This window comes from Callorhinus ursinus, unplaced genomic scaffold (assembly GCF_003265705.2).
Source record: "Callorhinus ursinus isolate GAN/ISIS: 27379988/994484 unplaced genomic scaffold, GSC_fseal_2.0 scaffold5, whole genome shotgun sequence".
In the NCBI taxonomy this organism is placed as follows: domain Eukaryota; kingdom Metazoa; phylum Chordata; class Mammalia; order Carnivora; family Otariidae; genus Callorhinus; species Callorhinus ursinus.
Genome location: NW_027397067.1, coordinates 61,510,037 through 61,534,199, shown reverse-complemented (window position 1 = coordinate 61,534,199; position 24,163 = coordinate 61,510,037). Strand labels below are relative to the sequence as shown.

At 41.8% G+C, this 24,163-nt stretch overlaps 1 protein-coding gene across 1 annotated transcript in view; it reads left to right on the top strand.

The window, feature by feature from the left end:
* EXT1 (exostosin glycosyltransferase 1) overlaps positions 1-24,163 on the top strand; it is a 279,964-nt gene that overhangs the window by 242,053 nt on the left and 13,748 nt on the right. Inside the window, exons 2-7 of the mRNA XM_025871029.2 lie at positions 3,294-3,387; positions 4,958-5,065; positions 10,141-10,260; positions 17,327-17,459; positions 19,916-20,034; positions 21,125-21,220. Of these exons, the coding sequence (XP_025726814.1) occupies positions 3,294-3,387; positions 4,958-5,065; positions 10,141-10,260; positions 17,327-17,459; positions 19,916-20,034; positions 21,125-21,220 (670 nt within the window). The remainder of the gene's footprint in view (positions 1-3,293; positions 3,388-4,957; positions 5,066-10,140; positions 10,261-17,326; positions 17,460-19,915; positions 20,035-21,124; positions 21,221-24,163) is intronic.

Genomic DNA, 24,163 nt, shown 5'->3' with positions numbered 1-24,163 from the left:
ACCGCACCATTTTACCTTCATACCAGCAATATGTGAGGGTTCCGGTTTCTCTGCAGCCTCCTCAGCAGCTGTTCTCCTGAGGGTGGCCATCCTCGTGGGTGATTCGCATTTCCCTAATGGTTCATAATGTTGAGTATCTTTTTACGTGCTTATTGGCACTTTGTGTATTTTCTTTGGAACAATATCTAGTCCATCCTCGGCATGTTTTCAAACTGGATTGTCTTTTGATTGTTGAATGTCAGAATTCTTTACATATTCTGGACAAAGTCTCTTATCAGGTCAATGATTTGCAAATATTTTCTTTTTTCTGTGCGTTGTCTTTTCACTTTCTTGATGGCAGCTGGGAGGAGAGGGAGCCCAGTCTTCTTGACTGAACTTGTCTAAGATGGAGCTTCTAGAAGGCGGAGCTGGGAGGGGTTGGTAATGGAGCAGGTCATGGCTCAAATGCCACAGACGCTCACTGTTCTTGCCAAGATCTGGTACGTTTTCTTGAACAAATGTTTTTCCATTTGTCATTATATTCTTAGGACAATTTCCAGAAACTTTTAATGAATGTTTTTATAATTTTTATCAGTGAAATTGTTTTGCTAAGGAGAGTATCCACAGAGTAAGTGCCTCACTGTGCAAGGCCAGCCTTCTCGAATGTACTTTATGATGCAGACACCCCCAGGAGATTTTACACCCTCCGTTCTCATCTGCCTTTCTGAATTATCAGATGATTCTCTGGTAGGTCTAGCAACTAGAGTAGGATCTTCTCCGCACAACTCTGCAGGACTAGAACAGGGCCTGGAATGTTGTGTTTCTTGAGAGAATGATGAAAAAAAATGAATGAGTTTAAGCATCTAGAAGGGGATAGATGTGGGGTGTGTGAGCACATCCAAATGGAGAGGTGGGTCCATAGAAGGGCTGAGTGGAAGGGTACCAAACACATGTGTGGCCCACCTAGAGACACTGACCCCTTGCAGATTCATGGGCTGAGCATGTTTGGAAATCTGAAAATCACTGTTTTAAGTTTTATGTGTACATGTCCTGTATGTGTCTTTATGTGGTTCTAGGGATACACAAACATCAAACATACATGGTACACACATGAGCAGATACCTATGTATACATACAGACACACATACACTTATTTGTGCAAGGGTTATGGAAACCTTTGGAGCAGTGAGATATTCTGAAAGGACATTCTTTCTTACCTAGAAGTAACATAAAGAATAACGGGACATTCAAACAATCTCTCGTCATTTTGCTGATGAGGAAACTGAGTCCCAGAGAGCTCATGTGTTTCATTCATAATGTCACAGCTACCTAGGGGCAAGAATGTTCATCCCAGGTCTCCCGTTACCTGTTGCGTGAATGAACACAAGCTTCAATCGTGTAAGCTTTATCCCCTGCATCAGCAAATCCTGCTTCTCTACCACCACTTAAAAATCAACACCCTAGAATAACTGTCATTTGAATTTTTGCTATAAGTTTTCTGCCTTCCTTCTACCTCCACTCCTTCCCTAAAGTAAATTCTGCAACTGGCAAATTTGAAACTTGTTACCATCCAGAACATTAATAGGGTTTTACATTTTTAGCAGCCTAATGATGAGGATGTAGGACCTTATGTGCTAGTCCCTCAGGGGTTTCTGTTCTGGGCATTTATTAAACTTTGCTGTAGTCTAAAGTATGTTTGACCTTTTTATATTAAAAACAATTTGAGTTTAAAGTTTATATGTATATTTGTGTATGTGTGTGTGTCTATACATATTCCCCTCTTCATTCATTAGGTAGAGATCCCAACATTTTTAACAGTTGATTTTGAAAATACTTATCAATTATTTCCCTGTGTTTGGTGAGCAAAGAAGTCATTACCATCAAAATTTAATATTTCTTATTTAGCCAAATTTGAGCCCTCTTGAAAATCTTTTCTACTTTCAAGTCTATTTTGCAGTTTAATTAATGCAGCGAGGGTTTTTATTTTACTCTCAATGGAGATAATCTTAATCCATTCACGGTGACCTTTTCTTGTGCAAATTAGTTGTACAAGCTTGTTTAAGCAAATGGTCCTTTGCATGATGTCTCTTCTTAATGACGGGTTTATAATTGAAAATTGGCTTACTCCCATATGCCTAGTTTGTATGAGAATATAAAAATAGATGTGGACTTTAAAAATATAAATGTATATATCAGTATCCCAAAACAAGGAGGGAAGAATCTGATGCCTTGAGGCTATGATTAAATTAGACTATTAGAGTCAGAAAATTCTGGCGACATATGCTACTGTCAAAGCCACACCTGTCTGCCGAACATTGGAACCTCTTGAAAAATAAGAGTGATTTCATCTTAGTTCTCAGAATCCACGCTTTCATAGGACAGGAGCCATTTCTGGCTTCCCAAGTTTGCTTAAACTCATAATGAACCTGAAACTGTGTGTTTAGGAATGTGTTTGTAGGTATCACTTTTAAAGTGATAGCCCTCAACAAAATGAAATGCTCCTTGCTTTTCCTGCACTTCACCAGCAGAAAGAGACAGCTGATGCTCGTGTTATATTTTGCCTTTTTTCGAGTGCAAAAACCGTGTGATACCGCCAAGTGGTATTTGAGTAAAAGCCACAATCCTCTCTTCTGCTCCCCCGCCCCAGTTTTCTGCACCCCGGTTTTCTGCACCCCCCTGCTCTGTTTTTTTTTTCTCTTGTTATTCTTATTTCCCCATTTCTTAGGCCAGCTCCTTCCATCTCCCTTGTCTTTCCCCTGTAAGTCGTGTCAACCATTCTTATAACAGGAGTATTTGTCTGGCGTAGCTGAATATTCTTGGTTAAATGTAGAAACTCTAGCGTGAAAGAGAAAGTGAATGTTGTTGTGCCCTTGTAATGGAGGTTTCCTGAGTAGTTTTTAATAGCATGGGATGGGGAACAAGGACAGTCTTAGTTTTGCTGAATGACATGGCATCAAGAACAACACGTTGTGGTCTTTTTTTTTTTTTTTTTAAAGCTTCTGGGAACAAGACATTTCATCAAAACACAAAATCTGATTTTTGGAAGCTAAACCTAGGCAAGCCAAATTGTTCCTGGGACCATCAGACTTGTCTTTTATGTACCCCTAATTGCCTTGTCCCCCATGAAATTTCACATGTGCTCTCCCTCGTGCAACACCCCCACCTCCACAAAGGGGACGTGAGAACTGCACGCCAGCCAGCGTATTTCCTGAGTTGCTCTGGGTAATTTCATGCAGGTGTGCACCCACAGATGTTCATTCATCCCCCACTCCTAATGGGTCTTCGTTTGCTGATTGCTCCTCCTCTCCTTGTAGGTATGATTATCGGGAAATGCTGCACAATGCCACTTTCTGTCTGGTTCCTCGTGGTCGCAGGCTTGGGTCCTTCAGGTTCCTGGAGGCTCTGCAGGTAAGAGACTCTGAACCCTCCCCAGACTAGGGCTGAGGACTGAAGTCAGACGGGGTGGGTTTCACCTTAGCCCTTCTGCTGGGATCTAAACAGAATGCACAGTTTGCCTTGAACACCTGAAGTCTGTTTTCCCAAGAAAATCTGCAACACTTTGTATAAGGGGTGTGGGGGGTGGGGGGAGGAGGGCTTACTCCATGTCTTCAGACATGGGAAGATTAAATGGTTTCACCACCAGGGAGGATACGTTCTTGGGGGACACGTTTGCAAACGGAGGGTAGATCTGACTGCCCAACGGTGGCCTCGGCTGGCAACCTGCAGAGACACTGCCCTGCCTGGAAGCCAGTCTCAAGAGCACTGACTTAAGAAAATGGCTTCTTGGTGGTGCTTCCCAAAAGCAAATTGTCTTTTCTGCCCACCCCAGTCTGTCGTCTCTTGGGCCCTCTAAATTCCGAGAGTGATGCCCAGGGGGTCGCGCTCCTCACTTTGGCCCACCTATCCCCAGGCTTTGCAGCTCTGGGGCCTGTGGCGGGGTGGTGGGGTGGGGGGGATCTGCTCATTAGCCTCACTGTGCAGAAAGACCTGCTGAGACACCTGTGCCCATTTCCTGCACCTGGGAGTTGCACTCAACCACGTGATCTTGAGAAAGCATACTCTCAGCAGCGACTCTCTCCTCCACTCCTTGCCTCCTGGCTTCTCTGTTCTTTCCCCCTCTATGTTCTGCACCTTGCCAGAGTCTGCTTTTGTGCGCAGTGCTTCCTAACGTACATCCTTCTGCCGTGTCCTCCAACTGAAGAGCTTGCTTCTCCTTAAGGCCCTTTCCAGTGTGTTCTGTGGAGCATAACCCTAACACTAATGTTCTCGTTGCCTCTGTGGGATGTCGCATGAAGCAAGTAGTTCTCCGCTTTGGATTAGGAGTTATTTGGACCCAGAATTGGGTCCTTAACCTGGCGTTTCTTGGCTGACAGATCTCTGTGCAAGCAGGATGTTGGTACGACAGTGGTTTGGATCCGTCCACAGTGAACGGAACAAAGTTCTGGCTCCGATGTTTGCACCGCAGGGGAAAGGGGAACACCCGGTAGTAGTTCAGTCCACAGCATGCTTCATCAGGAGGGCCAACCCCCATTCTACCCTGTGTTGCTCCTCACGGTGGGGTAAGCCACCCCCCAAGCAGACGTGTGGCAGTTACCTTGACAAAACCGTTTATATTCAAGGTTGGTTTTAGGCTAGGATGCTGTTGGTGGACGATCTTTGTTACCTCAATAAAACTTCTCGAACGAGGCCAGTTGTCTCCGTGGCAGTAAAGTCAGCCAAACCATGTACTAGAATAGAAATGGGGTTTTAGCCTTCGAGGGCAAGGCCTGCACACGTTAAAATCTCGGCTCTATCTGTACAGCCTTCCCGCGACTCGGTAACTCATACGAGCTTACTCTTCTGGCCCAAGCAGCCCAGGATCCATGCAGTGATCCGAGTAAGAAACGCCAGTAGTTGGGCTTGTCCTGCTGTCACCTCCCATTGGAAAGGCTCCCCCTGCCGCTGCCCTCACATTCACGAAGCCCCCTTCTTCACCTAGGCTGCCTGTATCCCTGTGATGCTCAGCAACGGGTGGGAGTTGCCGTTCTCTGAAGTGATCAGTTGGAACCAAGCCGCCGTCATAGGCGATGAGAGATTGTTATTACAGGTAAGGAAGGGTGCCGGCCTTCAGCACATCAGTGGATTATTGCTGCCCCCGTCCAAACTTTCAAAGAAGATGAATCCAAAAGGTCAGCTCTATAAAAGAAATTTTATCAGGAGAAAATCGCCTGTGTCATGGCGAATATGAAGTCATTTAATATGACATTGTTCACTTTCCCACACAAAACACACCCCGCTGCAGGGAAGATATTTGGCAAAGGAGGAGTGGCAGGTAAAGGATATGAACTTTGATGGTGAGAAGAGGTGTGTGTCCATCCTCTTTCATATCCAGAATTTTTAGAAATTGTACCAGAGAGTTTTTGTACCATCCTGCCACTTCATATTCCTTTCCCCTATTTCTGTAATGGCCTTCAGGTTAATTTTCAGAAAGAGGGAGGTCTCGGGGGTTGATTCTTATAATTAGTGTTATCATTGCTCAAATGATCCAGTCTGGGAGCCTGAGCAGTGTTATCTTCAACATGTATATTTAAAAGAGCAGCCTCTAATAAAGAAATGATTTTTTAAATGTATTTTTTGCCACTTGGATCTCTTTATTTTATTGTATTGTATCAAGAACATTTAGCATGGGATTTACCTTCTTATTTTTAAATGCAGGATTATTATTGACTGTGGGTTCAATGTATTAGACATCTCTGGAGCTTATTCATCTTATTTAAACTTTGTGCCCTCTGATTTAGTAACTCCCCATTTCTTCCCCACCCCCAACCCTGGCAACTCTCATTCTACTCTTTAATTCTGTGAATTTGACGATTTTAGATAGATACCTCATGTATGTGGAATCATGTAGTATTTGTCTTTCTGTGACTGGTTTATGTCCCTTAGCCTAATGTCCTCAGGGTTCATCCATGTTGTCCTATATTGCAGAAGTCAGACTTAATATGATTAAAATGACCATATTACCCAAATTGATCCATAGATTCAATGCACTCCCTATTAAAATCCTAATGGTGTTTTTTACAGAAAATGAAAAATAATTCTCAAATTCATATAGAACCATAAAAGACCCCAAATAGCCAAATCAGTCTTGAGAAAGAACAAAGCTGGAGGCATTATATTTCCTGATTTCAGAGTATATCACAAAGCTGCAGTCATCAAAATGATATTGTACTGCCATAGAGAAAGACAGATCAATAGAACAAAATAGAAAGTCCAGAAATAAATCTACCCATATACGGTCAACTAATCTTCAACAAGGATGCCTAAGAAAAGTTTGAACTTCTCACGAGCTGCCTAGGGAGAGGAATATGATACTCACAGAGAAGTCTAAGGGCAGCAGTTGTCGGTCACTAAAGATTTCTTTTTTCTTTTCTTTTTTTTTTCTTTTAGAGAGAGCATGCGCAGGAGGGCGGGGTGGGGCAGGGAGCAGAGGGAGAGGGAGAGAGAGACTCTTAAGCAGGCTCCACACCCAGGGCAGAGCCTGATGCAGGGTTTGAGCTCACAACCCTGAGATCATGAACTGAGCCTAAATCAAGAATCGGACACTTAACCAACTGAGCCATCCAGGCGCCCCCACTAAGGATTTCTGAAGCCCTTTTGTGCAATAATGTTTTAGGTTCCACATAAATTGCCATACCCCTTTCTCTAAAATTATAGAGTATTTTAATGTTTTTCACTGATGGCATTATGTACTTGAACTACCACAAATATTGTAGAATGATTTTTAATGTCCTGGCTTTTTTTTCCTTTTTTCTTTTTTTTTAATATCAAGAAAATTGAGTTCCTTACTCTGTTGTTGATTCTGCTTCTGCTGCCGGCCAGTCTGCTAGCTGGCTGATGAAGTAGCCCAGTTCTTTTCCTAGAGTAACAGTGAGGTATCTGTACCCAAGAGGGCTGGGAATTAGGCAAGCCAGGCTGAACACAGCCCCCAGAACATTCCTTCCCTCTGGTACTCAGGTATGTGATCTCCGTGGTCCCTGGGACCTCCAAAATGAAAGAGGAGTACGTGACCTAGCAAAATCCTCCCCGGCCCGAAGGGTGTGTGTGGAAAACATTGACTCATGAAAGGCCAGACAAAAGTGATATGTGTAGTTCTTTCCCATGTTGCCTTTCTCCTTCCTTTTATGATTTTTTTTTTTTAAAGAATGCATCCTCATCAAAGGAAACTTGGGACATAAAAGGAATAAAAAAACACCAGCCATAATCTCTCCAGTTATACACCAACGCGCACTGTGAGTTTGACGTGGGTAACTTGGGAGTTTGTCTCAGAGAGGAGAGCATTCCAGGAAACTGAATTGTGGTTGTCCACTTCCTACCATTTCACCAAAGCTGGTGTGGATATCACCTTCTGAAGCAGTTGTTTTGGCCTTGCCTCTGAAGATTTTTTCTGTCCTGTCCCCACCCAAACTTGCTGGTGTTTGCCCCTCTTGTATGCAGTCTGTCTTTGCCCAGCTGCCTCCATATTGAACAGCGACTGTGCCGTCATTGATAGTCGTGGTGAAGAGCCGGCGCCGAGCCCAAATGTCTGCTCCAAGAGATGTTGTTGTTATGTTACAACTTTCTGTTTCCTGTTTTAGAACAGCTCCGATGTTTTTATTTGCATATATTCTTGTCATTATGTCACCAAGAGAGCTGAATGTTGCTTTCCTGTATCTATTTTGGTAGATTCCATTAGTTTTGTTACCATACATGACCTTTTATTAAGACTTCGCTGAGTTCTGCAACGCTGAACAATCCAACCAAATTGGAATTAATTTATCACTCTCGTATACCTGTCTCTCAGGACAAGCAGATTAATAACCAATAGCCAAATGCCATGAAAACCTGGAACTCTTATCTTTTCAGGCAGTTGGAATTCTCTTCCAGAGCACTTTGCAAAGAGCTATCGTTTATATTGTACATACAAATGGGCAGCGTATAGTTCACTTGATGTCCTAACATCAAATTGTGGCTTATATAAAAAGGGGAATATATTAGTAGGCTAATGTGTGATATTCCCTCTGGATGCCTGGGTGGCTCAGTCAGGGGGGCATCCGACTCTTGGTTTCAGCTCAGGTCATGCTCAGCGTGGAGTCTGCTTGAGATTCTCTTCTCTCTCTGTGCCTTCCCCCCCATGTGCTCTCTCTCTGTCTCTCTCTTTCTCTTTCTCTCTCTAGAATAAATAAACAAAATCTTAAAAAAAAACATGGTATTCCCTTTACTCAGTCATAACCATAGCCTACCTAGTTTTCTGGAGACTATGTAGTCACAGTAGCTTTTGGCGTTTTTCTAATGGACTTCTTGTGATCATGACAAAACAATGAAGCCAACTTATATGACTCTTCGAATAGGCCACTGACATTTAGAAGAAGGCATGATTATGAAAACTGAGCAGAGTAACTTTTTTCTAGTCTTTTTTGGCAACCTAGGTAATTTTCTGAGTAAATAAAAATAAATTGTCCTTGACTTATCAAGGATCCATAACATTGATAGTTTCTCTACCTTCTCCAAGGATATTTTACTTCCACTTGACCTTGAGTTCTAATTTCTGGCTAACATTTGCCTGCCAGTGCTTCTCCTTTACCCGTGGCCTCCATGCTTCTTCAGCATTGGGTATCCAGATACACACTTTGGGCCACAGATCTAGGATCTGCTTTGGCAAGTGAGCTTGTCCTTTTGTTCTTACTGTAAGGCTATTTCATTGCTCCTCTGTGGAGTAGTCTTGAGTCAAAAAAATTTGCTACCACCTCCTTACCCTCCATGGAAATTCAGATATAGCTTAGTCACAATGCCATAAGTAACTTTCTTATTAAAGCCGCTAACAGAGCATTCCTGCTCCAGCCCAGGCCCCCATGTCTGTCTGATTAGTTACGCATTAGCGAAGCAAGCATGCAGAAAGAGGTGAGCACAAGAGGGCAGTTGCTAATCACAAGGAATCTCCTCTAAGAGTATAGACTCCATAAATGAAATAGACCTTGAACTATAGGTGAAGATAGGGAGCAAGCCCAGCAAACTCACCAGAAACCCAGGAAGTACATGTCAGAGCTCCAGATCCAAACAAGTTCACGTACAGACATTAAGCAATTGGTCCAACGTTCATTATCAACACCTTTATGTCAATAATAATAATAGCAGTAGTAATAATTTGCTGTGTTAATTAAGCTTCCCATGTTCTAGGCACTGTGCTAGGCACTTACATGATCTCCGTTACAACCTTCTGATGTTAGTACTGTATCCCCATGTTATAAACGAAGAGATGGAATCTTTGAGAGATCCAATAACTTGCCCAAGAAAGCACAGCTAGTAAATGGTAGAACCAAGAATTCCCACCTTAGTCTAATTTCTGTGTCCCCATGCTTAACCATTAAAGCTATATTGCTGGTAAAAATAATGATATCCCTATGGTGGGTTCAACTGGCCATGTTCAATTCAACTCTTATTTCTTGAATAACTACTATATAAAAGCCATTCTTATGGCCATAAACTGTGTAGCAGGATGGACAGGGCTTAGCTCTCTCCTTTGAAATCATGTAGCCTGGTAGAGAACGGTGATGGCTGGACGTGTATGATGTTTGACGCATCGTGGTAGATCGGGGTAAGTGCTCAAGCCAAAAAGAGAGGTCGGGGAGCAGAAGAGTCCTTGGGGTAAGGTCACAGGTGTGTGTACATAGAAGTGACTGTCCGGCTACAGATTAAATGGAGAGGCTCAGAGACATTCCTTTAAAAGCCCCTTTGTAGATCATTTGGAGTCCCTGGCATGGGCATGTCTTGGAAGTGTTTGGGGGATAATGTCTTTCAGCCTTTCCCCAAAGCTGATAGCTCCCTTCTGTGTAGAATGTGGTTGTCCATGTGTTAAGACTGAGGATTTGTGAGACCCTAAGCAACTGATAAGCTGTTACCGAATCTTAGAGGGGACTTTAACTTCCATGCATTAAAGGTCGTTAAAGCTGATCCCCAGTAAGTACTGTTTGTACCTAACGCCTGTTAAGGGCATTTCAACTTAGGGGTTGGTGATTTTTAGCCAATCTGTACACTAACACCTGAATGCTAAGAAGTATAAAAACCTAACCCAGGTGGGTTATTTCGATCAAATGGCATCTCATTGTTTGAGAGTTATAGTTATTATGTGTTCACCTTGTGTTACAGATCCCTTCTACAATCAGGTCTATTCATCAGGATAAAATCCTAGCACTTAGACAGCAGACACAATTCTTGTGGGAGGCTTATTTTTCTTCAGTTGAGAAGATTGTATTAACTACACTAGAGGTAAGTGAGACCCCTTGGCTCTTGTTCTTGAATAATGGTCCTTTATACACTTCTGTTGACCTTCTCTTCTGTTACTGGTGAGGTATAATTGGTCAAATGGGACAAAACTGAATTTTTTTGTACTGGGATATGTCAATTAACCCTCTTTTACCTGCTCTGCCATGCCCAAGCAAATCCCTCCATTCCTCCCATAAGTCCACAGAGGAAAACTGACGTGAGGAGGAATGACCCACCTTGGCACAGAGATCGGCTTGTCTTCCATCATTTCAGCGATATGTGGTTAATGAGTGTCCTCCCATCCTTCACACTCAGTAGCATCCTTTGAAGACCTGTTTCTGGAGTCCAGTTAGAAATCAGATAGTGACCGAGTAGGGGAAATCTTCTACAGAACATTCTAGAAATGTGAACAGTTTACTGGGCGCCGGTGGCATTGGTTCTCAAGACATGCAACCCAACCAGCATCAGTGTTGCAAGGATGTGTGAAGAAGAAAACCGGGATTACACTTATCTGGTGCAGAAAGTGTTAAACTTTCTGAAAGGAGAAAATCTTCTAGGCATATGGGTGCCCCTTGTAAGCTGCTTTTTTTTTTTTTTTTTTTTTTAAAGGCAGTAGGGAAAAAGGTGGGGGGAGCATGGAGATGATTAAAACCTTTGGAAGTAGAAGAGATAGTGATGGCCTGAGGCTACACCACAGTAGCACAAAGAGCTAAGAAAAGAGTTAGAAAACTGCACACTCATGAATTACAGACTCGCTGGAAGGAGAGCAGAGGTCCTCTGATGAGGCACACCATTGAGGTGATTCTGAGGTGTTCACATAATGCCACAGGGGCATCTGTGGCCTCCCTTTGGAGTATTTGCTTTGGAAAAGTGTTTATTGCTCCGAAAGCTAATGTAATTTGCAGCATACACTGGGGAGTCTGAGTAATACCAAGAAAACTGAAAATCACCCTGCTTTGTCCACACTGCTATTCTCCTGCCATCCTGGGTGTCAGAGCCTGTGCTGGTCATGCCCTGGGCACAGTGGGGCATTTCCCTACCCCAAGCCGAGCCTGGGCTCCTGCTCTGGTCAGTGTCTTCTCAGGAATGGTGCACATTTTTTTTTTTTTTTTCCATGCTGGAACTAGGTGAAAGGGGCTCTTTAGGAGCCAGGCTCACCCCATGAAGGGGACAAGGTCAGAGTGGCTTCCAGGGGCTTCCTTCTTGCAAGCAAACCTCTTGTTCCTTAAAATTGATTGCATTTGTTCATCTGTTCATAGCAGCAGGTTTGAATATGTAATAGATTTTACTCTTCTATCCTGTTTTCCATCCAAGACCTTTCCTAGGCCCTTCTTAAGGAGAGTTGAATGTCAATTTTTTTTTCCTTTGTGGAATGAGTGCTTTTTATGAAGAGTACATGTTCATTTTAGAAAATAATGGAGAATACTTAAAGCATAAAAATGAAATAATCTACCCATACAAAATCACTGTTGACATATATATATACACACAAACATATATATATTTGTTTTTTCTAGATAAATTTATACACAAGTTGTAATTTTTGAAGAGTCTTTCAGGAGCGTCTAGCTGGCTGGGTCAGCAGAGCCTGTGACTCTTAAGCTCAGGGTTGTGAGTTCAAGCCCCACGTTGGGTGTGGAGCCTGCTTAAAAATAAATAAATCAATAAAGAGGAGTCTTTCTCAACTTAGTTTATGTTTTTTTCTCTTTTTAATAATGTATTGTCAACATTTTCTCATGCTGTTGGATTTTTCTGCAATTATTTTAATGACTATATAATATTCCATTCATGATATCACTTAATTTCTTTCATTATCCTCAATTTGAAGACATTGCCATTGTTTCTGCTTTTTCATTATTAGACACATTGTTGAAGCAGATAGCCTCAGCACTAAATTGTTGTGGGGGTTCAAGATTACTTCCTTAGAATGAATTCCTTGATTTCAAAGTCCTGGTTCAAAGAATATGACAAATGCTAAGATTTCTAATAAATTGTCAATTTTCCTGCAATAGAATGAAATTAATTTATATTCCCTCCAGCTTATATGAGAGGACCTGTTTCTATTATTTCTGGTATTTTTCACTTCCACCAATATTGGACATTATATCTTTCAAAATGATAAATCATTATTTTCTTAATTTATATTTCTTGTGATACTAGTAAGAATGATTTTTTTTCATGTTTCTTAGGCAACTCACAAAGAAAGAAATAGAAATGGCCACAGCATCGTCCCACTTATTCTCATAAATTAAGAGCTTATTATATGAAAAATATTAACCCTTTGACTCTTTTGTTGCAAATATTTCCCCCAACTTATGGCATCCCTTTCTCTTTGGTTTATAATGAGGCAATCTTTTCTTCTGTGGCTTTTCCATTTGCTACTGTTCAGAAAGGACCTTTTGACACACAATCTATATACATACACTCCCTTATGTTTTTCTCGTACTTTCGCAGTTAACTTTTTACATTTAGCTCTTTAATCCAATTTACTTTTATACATATGATCTGTATTGAAAAGTCTATTTCTTTTTCTCCTTTGACAGATTGTTGTGTAGTTTGTCCCAACATACGAAGTTGTCCTTGCCTCAGTATTGTCGCATGCCACACTTAGGCACCTCTGGGTCCGCTCTGGCCTTTTGATTCTGCCCTGTTAATTGTCCACTCTAAAACACAAAGGCCACATATTTTCATTTTTCCTACCTTTTGCCCTCCTTTGGTGGACCTCCATTTATTTAACTAATCTACCATTGGCTGTTAATGTTGTTTCTAGCCGTTTGTTTTGTAGAGATCCAGATATAGATGTCTTTATCGGAGCAACGGGTTTCTATGTGTATCTTCGGCTACATCTCTATTTCTCTGGGATGGAGTCCTTAAAGTGGGATTATTACGAAGCCAGAGTCTAGGTTCATGATCTGCTTGCCAAATTACTCTTCAAGAAGGATGCATCAGTCTGGACTCTCATAAGCCCTCTGGGGGGGAGACCTTCTCTAGCGGCCCTTTTGTTAACCTTAAGGATCATAATTAAAACACACACACACACACACACACTCGACTGTGCAGATTTGCCAGATGAAAGATGGTAGCTCATTAATTACATTTCTTTTGAGTGTGGTTTATTGCATAGAGCTGATCTCTTGCCTATTCAGTTAGCAGTGCTCAGTTATCCTGTAAGAACAGTTGGATGTGTTATATTCATCAGAATAGAGTCTCAAGTCAAGCTGTTGTCATCTCTGTGCTAGAAAGGCCTTCTTCCGCTTGGATTTAAGCCATGCAGTTCTTTAGCGACACAATTGTTTTGAAAACACTATGAACCATGTACTTCATTCAAATTTATAGCAACTGTCAAATCTCCATATATCATTCCAAGATTGGATTGTAACAGTTTGACCCCTCAACCGAAATGCATGAAAGATACCATCCAGTTTCCCTTTTTAATTCAGAACTCAGATTACCCCAGAATTCAATGTAAATAGAAAAGCAGAGAACATAGCAGAAAATGCCATCCACATACACAAATAAAGCCAACATGTTTATGAGAACGACTTAAGTATAACATATCAAAAATGCCTACTTGGCTTAGAACTTAGATGATATAAGTCAGTCTGTGTTGGAGCTCCTAAGTTATGAAGATAATTCACAGTTACCCTTAGACAACATAGATTTGAGGATCCTTTGCTTTCAGGATGTTCTACACCCAGACTCTAAAACCCTGGACCTTTCTTCCTGCTTGCCATACTCTAGGCCATGGGAAGGGGATGCCTCCGTGTTTGGAGGGTATGAGCCTTAGTGTTGCAGGTGATGCTTAGACACAACTGGAAGCAGGACCTCTTCTTTCCAGCGCCAGTATCAAGTTGTTAATACATTACAGTGCCCTGCATTCTGTCATACTTGGGCCTTGGACTGATAGAAGCTTCCTAATTCTGTATCTTGGAATTAAGGAGCTGTTGAATCAGAGCTAGGCTCTTTGGAGCTCAGTTTTTGTGTGTGTATGCAAATTGGAGAAGTAATGATGGGGACAGTGATAAAATATTACAAAGACAGTGTTCCTTCATAGATCCCATTATTTGTCAGAATATTACACAGCAGTAACCTGGCACTAATGACTGAACCATGGGAGCTCAGTTAGAATCAAGGTGAGTGAAAGAAAAGTACACAAGACTGTAATGATGTGTGAGAAGAACTAATGGTAGTTTGGACAGCACATTTTTAATGGAGTTTTATGAAGTATGCTCCAATTTTTTCTCTTTCTCTATTGCCTAACAATGCACATTTCAAACCATGGTACTGCTGATGCCGTTGTGTAGTGGAATATTAAAAATCAGTGAGATAATGGAAGTAGAATGCTTTGGCTCAAAGTGAGGTGGCATATGGTGGCACTGCGTGTGTGAGGCAGCCTTGCATTGGTCAAAAGACCAAGTCAGGGCCACACGGAATGATAGTAACCTGTGACCAATAGTCCATTATTCATAAAACAGGTGGCACAGAAAAAGAAAAATAAGGAGCCTGTCATTCTTCCCTTTGAATTCATATTAATGAGAAATATTATCCTTATCAGGGGTGTCAATTACACCTGTAATGAAGAGCTTTTGTATTGTGTGTGTATATGTGTCTGTGTGTATGTTGTTGATTTTCTTTATAGCAACTTCTAAGTGTGATGTCTTCTTCGACAATAAAGAGTAAGCTCTAGTGCTCTGAAAGGATCCTGGGAGCTGTTCAGTGTAGCGATAGGGAATATTGGACATTAGGAGAGGAAAAGAACGACTTTTCTGTTTGGTGAAGTGAGATCCATACTCTTTCAGACTTTTGAGAAGGCAAGTTGTTACAAACCCTTTAGAAAATGTTTGTCAGTACGTATGAACAGCCTTAAAAATATTTATGCCCATTGACAAACTTCTAAAGAATCAATTCTAGATGGGGAAAATTTTAATTCATAAATATAGTCATTGCTTTGCATGAAAAAATTTACACTATCATTGGTCATTTAGGATAAGTAACCCATGAACACTATTAATAATATGGAAAGTTATCTATAATATATAATATCTATGATATTATAGCAGTGTAAAAATGGAAAAATCTATGCCTAGAAAATGAATGCAGGAATGAGACTTTTTTTTTTTAAGGCAAAAAAGTCAAGTCTTAAGTGTAAAAACTTAGGTAGCTCTTCCTAACAAATTCTGAGAGGTTATTACAATTTATGTGATATTTTATTGTTCTATTACAAATGAGAAAAGTGAGACATAAAGTGGCAAATTGCTTGGCCCAGGTTAAATGAAATATTTGCTATTGCTTTTGTACCTTTGTTGATAGCTTCCTATCAAGATTCATTTGAAGAGAGTATGACATGCTCATTGCTTTCTCGGAAGAATACTATAACTTGTTGTATCCTTGAATTCAAAACAATAACAATGTTGTGATACTGAACCAGAAAGAGTATGACAATGAGAAGCATACTGCCGAAAGATGGTGACCCATTTTGTGGCATCCCTTGGGTACATGTCATTTGTAAATGTGTGGGATTTATGATGCTGTCTACTTTCAATTTTTTCTGTGTCTTGATATCCAAGTTCATTTAAGTGACCACATGCTGGAAAGTACATAAATCTGGAAAGCAAAAAAAAGTTGATCTAAACAAAAAGCTGTAAGGGAAAATAGACAGTAGATTTGGAAGATATAAATAATATAAAACTAGGATAAATGGTATATGAAGTGAAATTGCTCGCCATATGGAAACCCTTCACAACCGTAAGAAGTTTCTCATAATTAATGCCTAGACAACAGCTTTTTAACACATCTCTGTTGTCCCAAAGAAAGTAAATGTTAATAATTTAGCTAGGTTCCTAAACTCTCCACCAAATTAGAAACTTCTACCTAGCCATGTAAAATTAGCAGTTTTGATCTGGGGGAAAGAGAAAAATGCAGAAATCATTGAACTAAAATATTTGAGTTCTTCCAAATTACCTCCTTGCTTCCTTTCTTCTCTCTCATTAAGAAATGTAAACATGATAAGGTTTGCAAAATAAATGTAGCTCACTTTATTACTTATCTATCACTATGTGGGATGAGATGATTGTATTAATAACCTTAAATGATAAAGCTCCATTGAAAATGGACTTTACTTAAAGTCACATTGCATTAAGTGGGGGCCTTGAAAATAATGATTTAGGTCTTAAATCTCTTGAGAGACATGGCAGACTTTTTCTTTTTTTTTTTTTAAGTACAGAAAAAAATTGCTGCAAACATGAAATCCTGTATCAGGTTAATTATTTGCCAAATCATGTCTTAATGAGTGGATGGTATAATTACAAGGGTTTGAAAGTCACAGAGAGAAATCTGTAAAGTGAACTAATCACGTTCATCTGACAAATGATTCAGGATGGGAGAATGTTTGACTCTAAATGTAGAATTTAATGATCTGCGAGGTCCCAAAGTCCAAAGAAACTAATGAACTAGCATGGCTATTAGTCTTCATATGCCATGGTGCTTGTCCTATTATGTGGGATGTTTTGAACAATTGTTAACTCACTGCTTTTTGAGATGAAATGTAGAAAAACTTCAGCTAACCAGTACCCCAGAGTCCTACAATTGACTTTGAAAGGAAAACAAAATATGACAGATAAATCTGCCTCCCCAATTAAAGGAACAGATCGGAACTTCAACGGTTTCTAGAATGTTCCATGCCTCCTGTACCCTCCCAACCTGGTCTCCGCATGCACATCTCTGTGGACCGAGGACAGATCTTCCTGGCTCAGCCATCAGGGAAGCTGTTCCACACACTCTGCTTTGAAATGAGAATGTACTTATTATTATAGAAAGACAAGGTAGAATTATGGTAAAACTGAAGTTTAATTAGGAAATTTGATTAGCCATCATTCATCTCTTTCTCTCTCCCACTCTCTTCCACTGCTCCGTCACTCTGTCTGTGTCCCAGACACTTTTATCAGTGGAAAATTTGGGGATAGAGTCACTACTTTGAGGGACATCATTCCTCACCTTTGGATTGAACATGCTCCTTATCAAATATCATCAAGGTCTCATTCTCACCACATACTGTGTTTTTATCTTCTAGATTATTCAGGACAGAATATTCAAGCACATATCACGTAACAGTTTAATATGGAACAAACATCCTGGAGGATTGTTCGTACTACCACAGTATTCATCTTATCTGGGAGACTTTCCTTACTACTATGCTAATTTAGGTAAGTGAGTTCCTTCCAGGTTGCTGCCCCTTGTTTACCCTCCAGATGTTGTCCAGACTCCAAGTCCCTTGATTTCTCCATCCTGTAGCAGGGTCTTCCTACCAGCCTACATTGGACATGGCTTTCTAGAGCCCTATCCTTAAATGGTGTATCAGGATCAAGAATTATAAATCCAGCAGAGCATTGCAAAATGAAAAAACTCCTTTCTTGTCTAAGCAGCTGGACTTCACATAGAGTAGACTCATTCCTTTTTGAGAAACAGGCTCCCCAAACTACAGATCATTTCGAACATGATGATGGGTTTGCTATAATTTTACATCTCCTCATATATAAGATGGAACCAGGAGAGGTCTCCCTAATTTCTTTTTTCTTTTTTTTTTCTGCAATCTCAACTTCTCTCTCTCCTACCAAAGAAAATTCAAATTAATAAAGGGGAAGGAGAAAGATTTAAGAATGGATGACAAGAGACAACTCTGTTCACACATTTAACGTTTATTGTGCTCGTCTTAATGTACTCCGTTAGTGCAATGCTAGGTGGTAGAAACAAAAAGTCAGATGAGGTACAATCTCTGCTCTCAAGCAGCTTTTCGTCTAATTATAATGGGGAAAGAGAATGGACAGAGGGAGAAAGCTCTCCAAAAGGCTGTTGTTACTGCCATAGGCCCTCTGTACGTGGAGACTCACTTGTGCTAGCGTTAGTAACATTTTAGACCTTATCCCTCATTCACAGTTCCGAGTTGGAGAAACTCTGGGACAGTAAAGCATTTTTCAAGTCAATGTGGGAAAAAGACTCTAGATTTTCCACCCTGTCCCGATATTCTCCATAACAATCTCACCTCTTTTTTTTTTTTTTTTGAGTCGTGCGTGTTTAATTTGAAACTGCTAAAAAGAAACTTAAAAGAAGTGGTGGCCCGAAATACCAACCAGTGACAAAGAACCCTTTAAGCCAAACCAAACATATTATGGGGACTATATTAAAATCAGTGAATGGCCCACACAGGGTAATGTATTAGAATTTGGTAATTTTCAGAATAAGGCCAGAGTCAGTAAAAAATGTCTACATATTTCTTCCTGCAGAGCAGTGAGATCTCCATGTGGAGGGAGCACGTTAGAAGTGTGTACGTGATGCTTCCTAAACTAGTACAGGAAAATGTAGACGCGGTGACTTGTCCTCACCAGGAGAAAGGAAACCCCTCCACCCTATTTCTTCTTCTTCTTTGGCAGAGTTTTGAGAAAGCAGAGAAGTCAACTTCTTTCTAACATGCAATTAAAGTACCAATCGGATGATCTAATTTGCTCTACAAAACACTCGCAGAATCCTTGAGTAGACGTTGTCTGATTCCTACCTTTATTCTATCAACATCAAAGCTTAACTCGAATGTCACTGCACACTCTTGTTTGCATTGAAGCTACCAGAACACAAAATTACTGGGTCCGAACTACTGAAGTTTTAGAAAGTTTTTAAATGTGTCTCCAGTTTCTTAGTGAGTTCTTCCAGAAAACTTCCTTTGGGGGGAGAAGCCATCTCGCTGCTTTCTCTTCCATGGCTCCTGCTCGTTTTACATATTTATCTAAACCTTTCCACCCAGGGCTTCAGAGCACGCAGCGGCGGAGGTCTGGGTCACGTACTTCTTCCCTCAGCTTATGTCAGCACCACACAAAAAGAGCTTCTCGAGAGTGTAGAGGCTTCTGCTCCAAAATGATGATGATGGGGCTGAGGGATAGCCGCGAACACATATTGAGCACTTACTGTTTGCTGGGCCCTGTTCTCACTGCTGTGTCTGCATTCACTCCTTTCATTCTGTTCTCCTAACAGCCCTATAGGTTTGATGCTCTGACTCTCAGCCCCATTTCATGGCTGTGGAGACACCGAGGGGAAGATCCCACCACCAGTGGGTGGTAGCACAGGGACTCAAACCTAGACAGCGATGCTCTGGATGCTGTTCTTTGAATCTTTACCACCTGCTGGTCATTATTGGAAATAGTATTAATTGGGCCAAAAAGACAAATAAAAAAACAAACCCTTAACTCCATCATGAAGAATAATAGCTATTCAAATACCCAGGGAGAGAGCACATTTCCTTAAACCCACGTTACGATGTCAGTGGCTGGAGTAGACTTCTGGGAGTAGAGGGTGGTGAGTGGTGGGCTGTGTGTTCAGACTTGGGGTCCCTAAAAAGCCGCAGGGAGGTCAAAGGCACATCCCCAGGGAAGAAAGAGGTTATCCAAGGAAGAGCGTACAGGTGGACGTGCAGCTGTAAGTTATCAAGGTCTCAGGCAGCAGTTACCTGGCAGCTTTTCACCTTGTTTTTGTTCTGTCAGGACAGAAGAGGCGAAGGAAAAACACGCGAGGAGGGAACATCAGCTTCAGGGCAAGGCAATGGCGTGAGGAGGAATGATTTTCTAAGTGTTGTTTCCCAGTGTTTCATTGGGCTTCTCTGGCGTTTCTATTTCAGGTTTAAAACCCCCCCCCAAATTCACTGCAGTCATCCATGCGGTGACCCCCCTGGTCTCGCAGTCCCAGCCAGTGTTGAAGCTTCTCGTGGCTGCAGCCAGATCGCAGTACTGTGCCCAGGTGAGTGGGGGGCCAGCCGCCACTCCTGCCGCCTGCAGACCCCGCTCTTACCTCCTCCATGCTCTGCTCCCTGGGGCTCATCCAGCGATGCCCTGCTACTCCCTCTCACTTGTCATGCTTGTTACTCCTCCCTTTCATCCAATGAGCTAAAGGTTCTCGGAAGTGAAATTTAGCACTGGTAAGGGATGGGTTACAAAGAGATGTTTCGCTGGGGTAAAGTTAAAACATATATAACCAACACATTCTTGAAAGAACGCGTAAGGACGTTATTTTGTTTTTAAATGTCAAAGTGTTAAGGTAACCTCAGACGTGCCATGGGAGGACCCAGAAGATGGAAGTTTTTAACGGAAGAAACAGACTTGCTGGTGTCAGGAGGTGTCCACTTTTCTTTCATAGCCCCTGTAGCTTCATTATAAAATTGGGAGCAGAAGATTCTATGATAACAGAATTTTCCAAATCAGTGTCACTCCCATACTCTTTCCACAGTGGCATTTCAGATTTGTAAATTAGGTTGTACAAGAAGGCTTACAAACCTGGAAAGAATTAAATCATGTTGAAGTATGCCTTTCTGAACTGAACACACTTACTGGGAAAAATAAAGTCACATAAAATCAGCAACCATGCTAGAGAGTCCAAATCATGAGCTCACCCTACTAGTTCCATCTTGGATTCTCTTCTCTCTCCCACAGTTGCTGGAGTAGCACTGCCTCCTAGCCAGTGTTCTAGAGCTCGCTACCCATTTTTATTTAATTTGGTCGGTGTTGGTTGCTCATCAAACGATATCAGAATTTAAGAAACCACTGTATCAAGATTCAGCAACCCTGAAATTTACTTCTTTTCTTCCCAGCTTTCTCCTGCCCCCTTGATGTAGTTTTTTTCAGGGTGCTCTTTTTGTCCTCTCTCTCTCTCTAGTTGTTGAGGTGACTGGGTTCTGGAGATTGTGTGGGAGGGGGGCTCTCTTTAAAATTCAAGTTTGATATCTGCCTCTCTGCCTTGCTTAGGCCTCTTTCTGTGTCTAAGAAGAAGCTGGGTGGAGGCCTCACTCAAGCCAGCCTTACCAAGCCGTCTCATGCCCCCCTGTCCCTTTCAGATCATAGTTCTATGGAATTGTGACAAGCCCCTACCAGCCAAACACCGCTGGCCTGCCACGGCTGTGCCTGTCATCGTGATCGAAGGAGAAAGCAAGGTAGGACGGGAAAGGGCCCCGAGCGTGGAACCGCCATGGAGTGTTTGTTTCTCCTTGCGGCGCTGTGGGTGTTGGCTGCAGACAGCTTCTTCCTGCCCCGCCCCCTCCCCGGGGAGCTTCTGGCTCTGGACTCTTTTTCTCTAAAATTATCCCTGTCACTGAAAATCCTCAGCTTTGACAGCTCTCGGTTCTTGAATTGGGGATTCGTGGGTCCTAACACCATCTCTTTAGGAGATTTGTGGCCCCGCATATCCTTTCCTCCTCTGACCGTCGGTTTCCTCCTCGTCTACAAAATGGAAGTAATAACACATATTCCTAGGGTTGCTACTAGAATACAGTGAATTCAGGGCCTGGCAATAGTGATCCTTGTATAAACGATGAGGATCAAGACAAAGCTGCTGGTGGTGGCCAAGCATGAGGTTTGCTTGGCTGGTTCATCTGGATCAGTTGTGTCTTTCAGAAAGTGGCTCATCCTCACATTTCTCTTCACAAGGACATCTGCACTTTAATTCCGTTTGGGTGTCTCCATCAGAGACTCACGTGTGCTGCCTAGCTGGCCCCTTGCTTCCATTCTCCAATTCATTTTGCCTAGACCTGAATGATCTTCTAATCATCTCTCGGCCTTAAGGGACTCTATTTGCTAATGCTCAAAATCAACATTTGAGGCCATGTGTAATCTGGCCTTGGCCAGCCTTGCCAGTCTTCTTCTCTCTCATTGATTCCCCCACCCAGACCCTGTCCTCTCACCAAATTTGATCATTCACAGTTCTCTAAATTGCACTGTATCCCCTCCTGCCTCTAATTCTTGCCGTTCCCTTTTGCTGTAAGTCTCAATGCTTTATCTCTGTTATCAGAATTTCCATGCATTCTTTAAGCCCCTGTTCCCATGCTACCTCCTCTTTGGAATTTCTTCTGCTCTTGGCAGCCAGGGCTGAGTTCTTTTTTCTCTAGCTTCTGCTTGTTGCTTTCTTGTAGATCATATCCATTGTGAAGAAATTAGTTGCTACTAAATGGAACAGATTGGTGAAGCATGTCATCTAAGAGACATCCTTTGTTAGTCCCCAAGAAGGCAGGTCTTGAGAGATTGTCTCACACTAAGTAAAACATCTTTGAGCCAGGATAAAAAATATCAATTAGGTCAAACCATTTGAAAATCATCATTTGGCTTGCTAAAAGTAGCAGTTTCATGTAGTTCGACATGATGCAGTGAGAATTACAACTGTCACGTGGGCAAGATGATCAATGCATTATACATTCATTTCCAATGTATGACCACCTGCTCTGTGCTGGGCACCATGTAGTATGTTGGAACACGGTGCGCGATATGATGGATAAAGTCCCAGCATTCGCCGGACTGGAGTCAAGCAACATGGTTATCCAAGAGCTGCTTCATAAGCATTTAATGGGTAAAGGTGGGAATTAGAAAATCACCTGCCTCTCGGCATGGGTCTTACTTACCCTTATGAAATCCATCTCACCATAGATGTGGTTTCACGAAAGGAATGGCATACGATCCCATATGTCTGTCTCCCCAGTGCCAATGCCCGAGGTCCCAAACAGTGCTCAGATGGATGCTGTCAACTTTGGACTTGGGAATTCATTGTTTTTTGTGCTTCCATGGGTGACTAGCTCTCCTTCTGGTAGATAAGTCTTCCTTTGAATATGTCAGGGTATCAAACAGGATCCAGTCAGACTGGGTGCCATTCTGACTTCTATGGTTAGTATTGCATTTTTACACACAGATTCACTGACTGATTTTTTATTTTCACTCTGTGAGTAGTCCCAGTTTCTTTATGTACAAGATGGTGGCTCGATAAGCTGTAGCTTATAAGATATTTCACATTCTCCCAGCATATCAATCGCTTCTCGGCCTTTTGGCTGAGATCAAGTGTTGTACATTCTCCCAGCCATATCTGTGTCTGGACTTCTGGCCGTTTGTTAAGTCCTAGCCTCTACCTTGGCCACTGATTCCAGTGGGCCGTTCCTTTTCCCTCACTCTCACTGCCCTGGGATTGCACCACCTAGTAAAGCATTAATTAAGTGTCACTTCAGGCTCTGTATTCTGGGGAACCTCGGCCAAGACTCGGGCCCATTTTGAGGATTCAATGAGATAGTGCATTACAGGGGCTTAGCCTTGGGCCTATGATGCACCCAGGGTCCACTAAAGGTCAGCTACTCTTCTGGGTGGCATTGCAACATTACAGTTTGTTTTATGGGCTCTAAAGCGAGTTATTTAAGTCTCTGTGCCTCAATTTCTCCTTCAGTAAATGGAAGCAGTCATAATACCTAAAACGGGGTTGCTAAAAGATCAAGTGGTACAATACTAGACATGTAAATGCACTCGGAAGTGTGGATGCGCATGGTGGGTGCTTGATAAATGTTAACTCTTACTGTGCTTTGTATAATTACTTAGGGATATTCCTTATCTTCCCCATTAGACAATAAACTTGAGTCTTGGTCATTTCCTACCCATGTTTGCTAATTCGAGAAGGGGTTGGGCTGGTATATGGTAGCTAAATGTTTCTTAATGTGAACTAATAAGCAAAACCCATTTCACTTAGGATTGACTTTCTAAGTACTCCAGTTCCTTTCATGTTAAACCGTTCAACTTTTGGAATGTGGCCGAGGCAAGGTATTTGGAAGAGAGCGTCTAGTTTCTACACTAGAATTTGAAGTGGCTGGACGATGGGCTCATAACCTCCGTTGATGAAGCAGGTTCAGAAAAAGGAAATGGATCCTTTTATAAAACCAGTGGTTGGGAACGTAATGGGAAGGAGGTCATAGGTCCTGCTCATTCCCCATTGTACGTTTCCATATCTAGCCTTGAGTTTAGAGTTGATGTGTTCGCTGTTTTGGCTACAACATTATATTTTGAATTTATAGGCCTTGTCTGTGCAGCTCTCCCCTATAGACTTAACAAGGGAAAGGTCAGGGCATCACTAA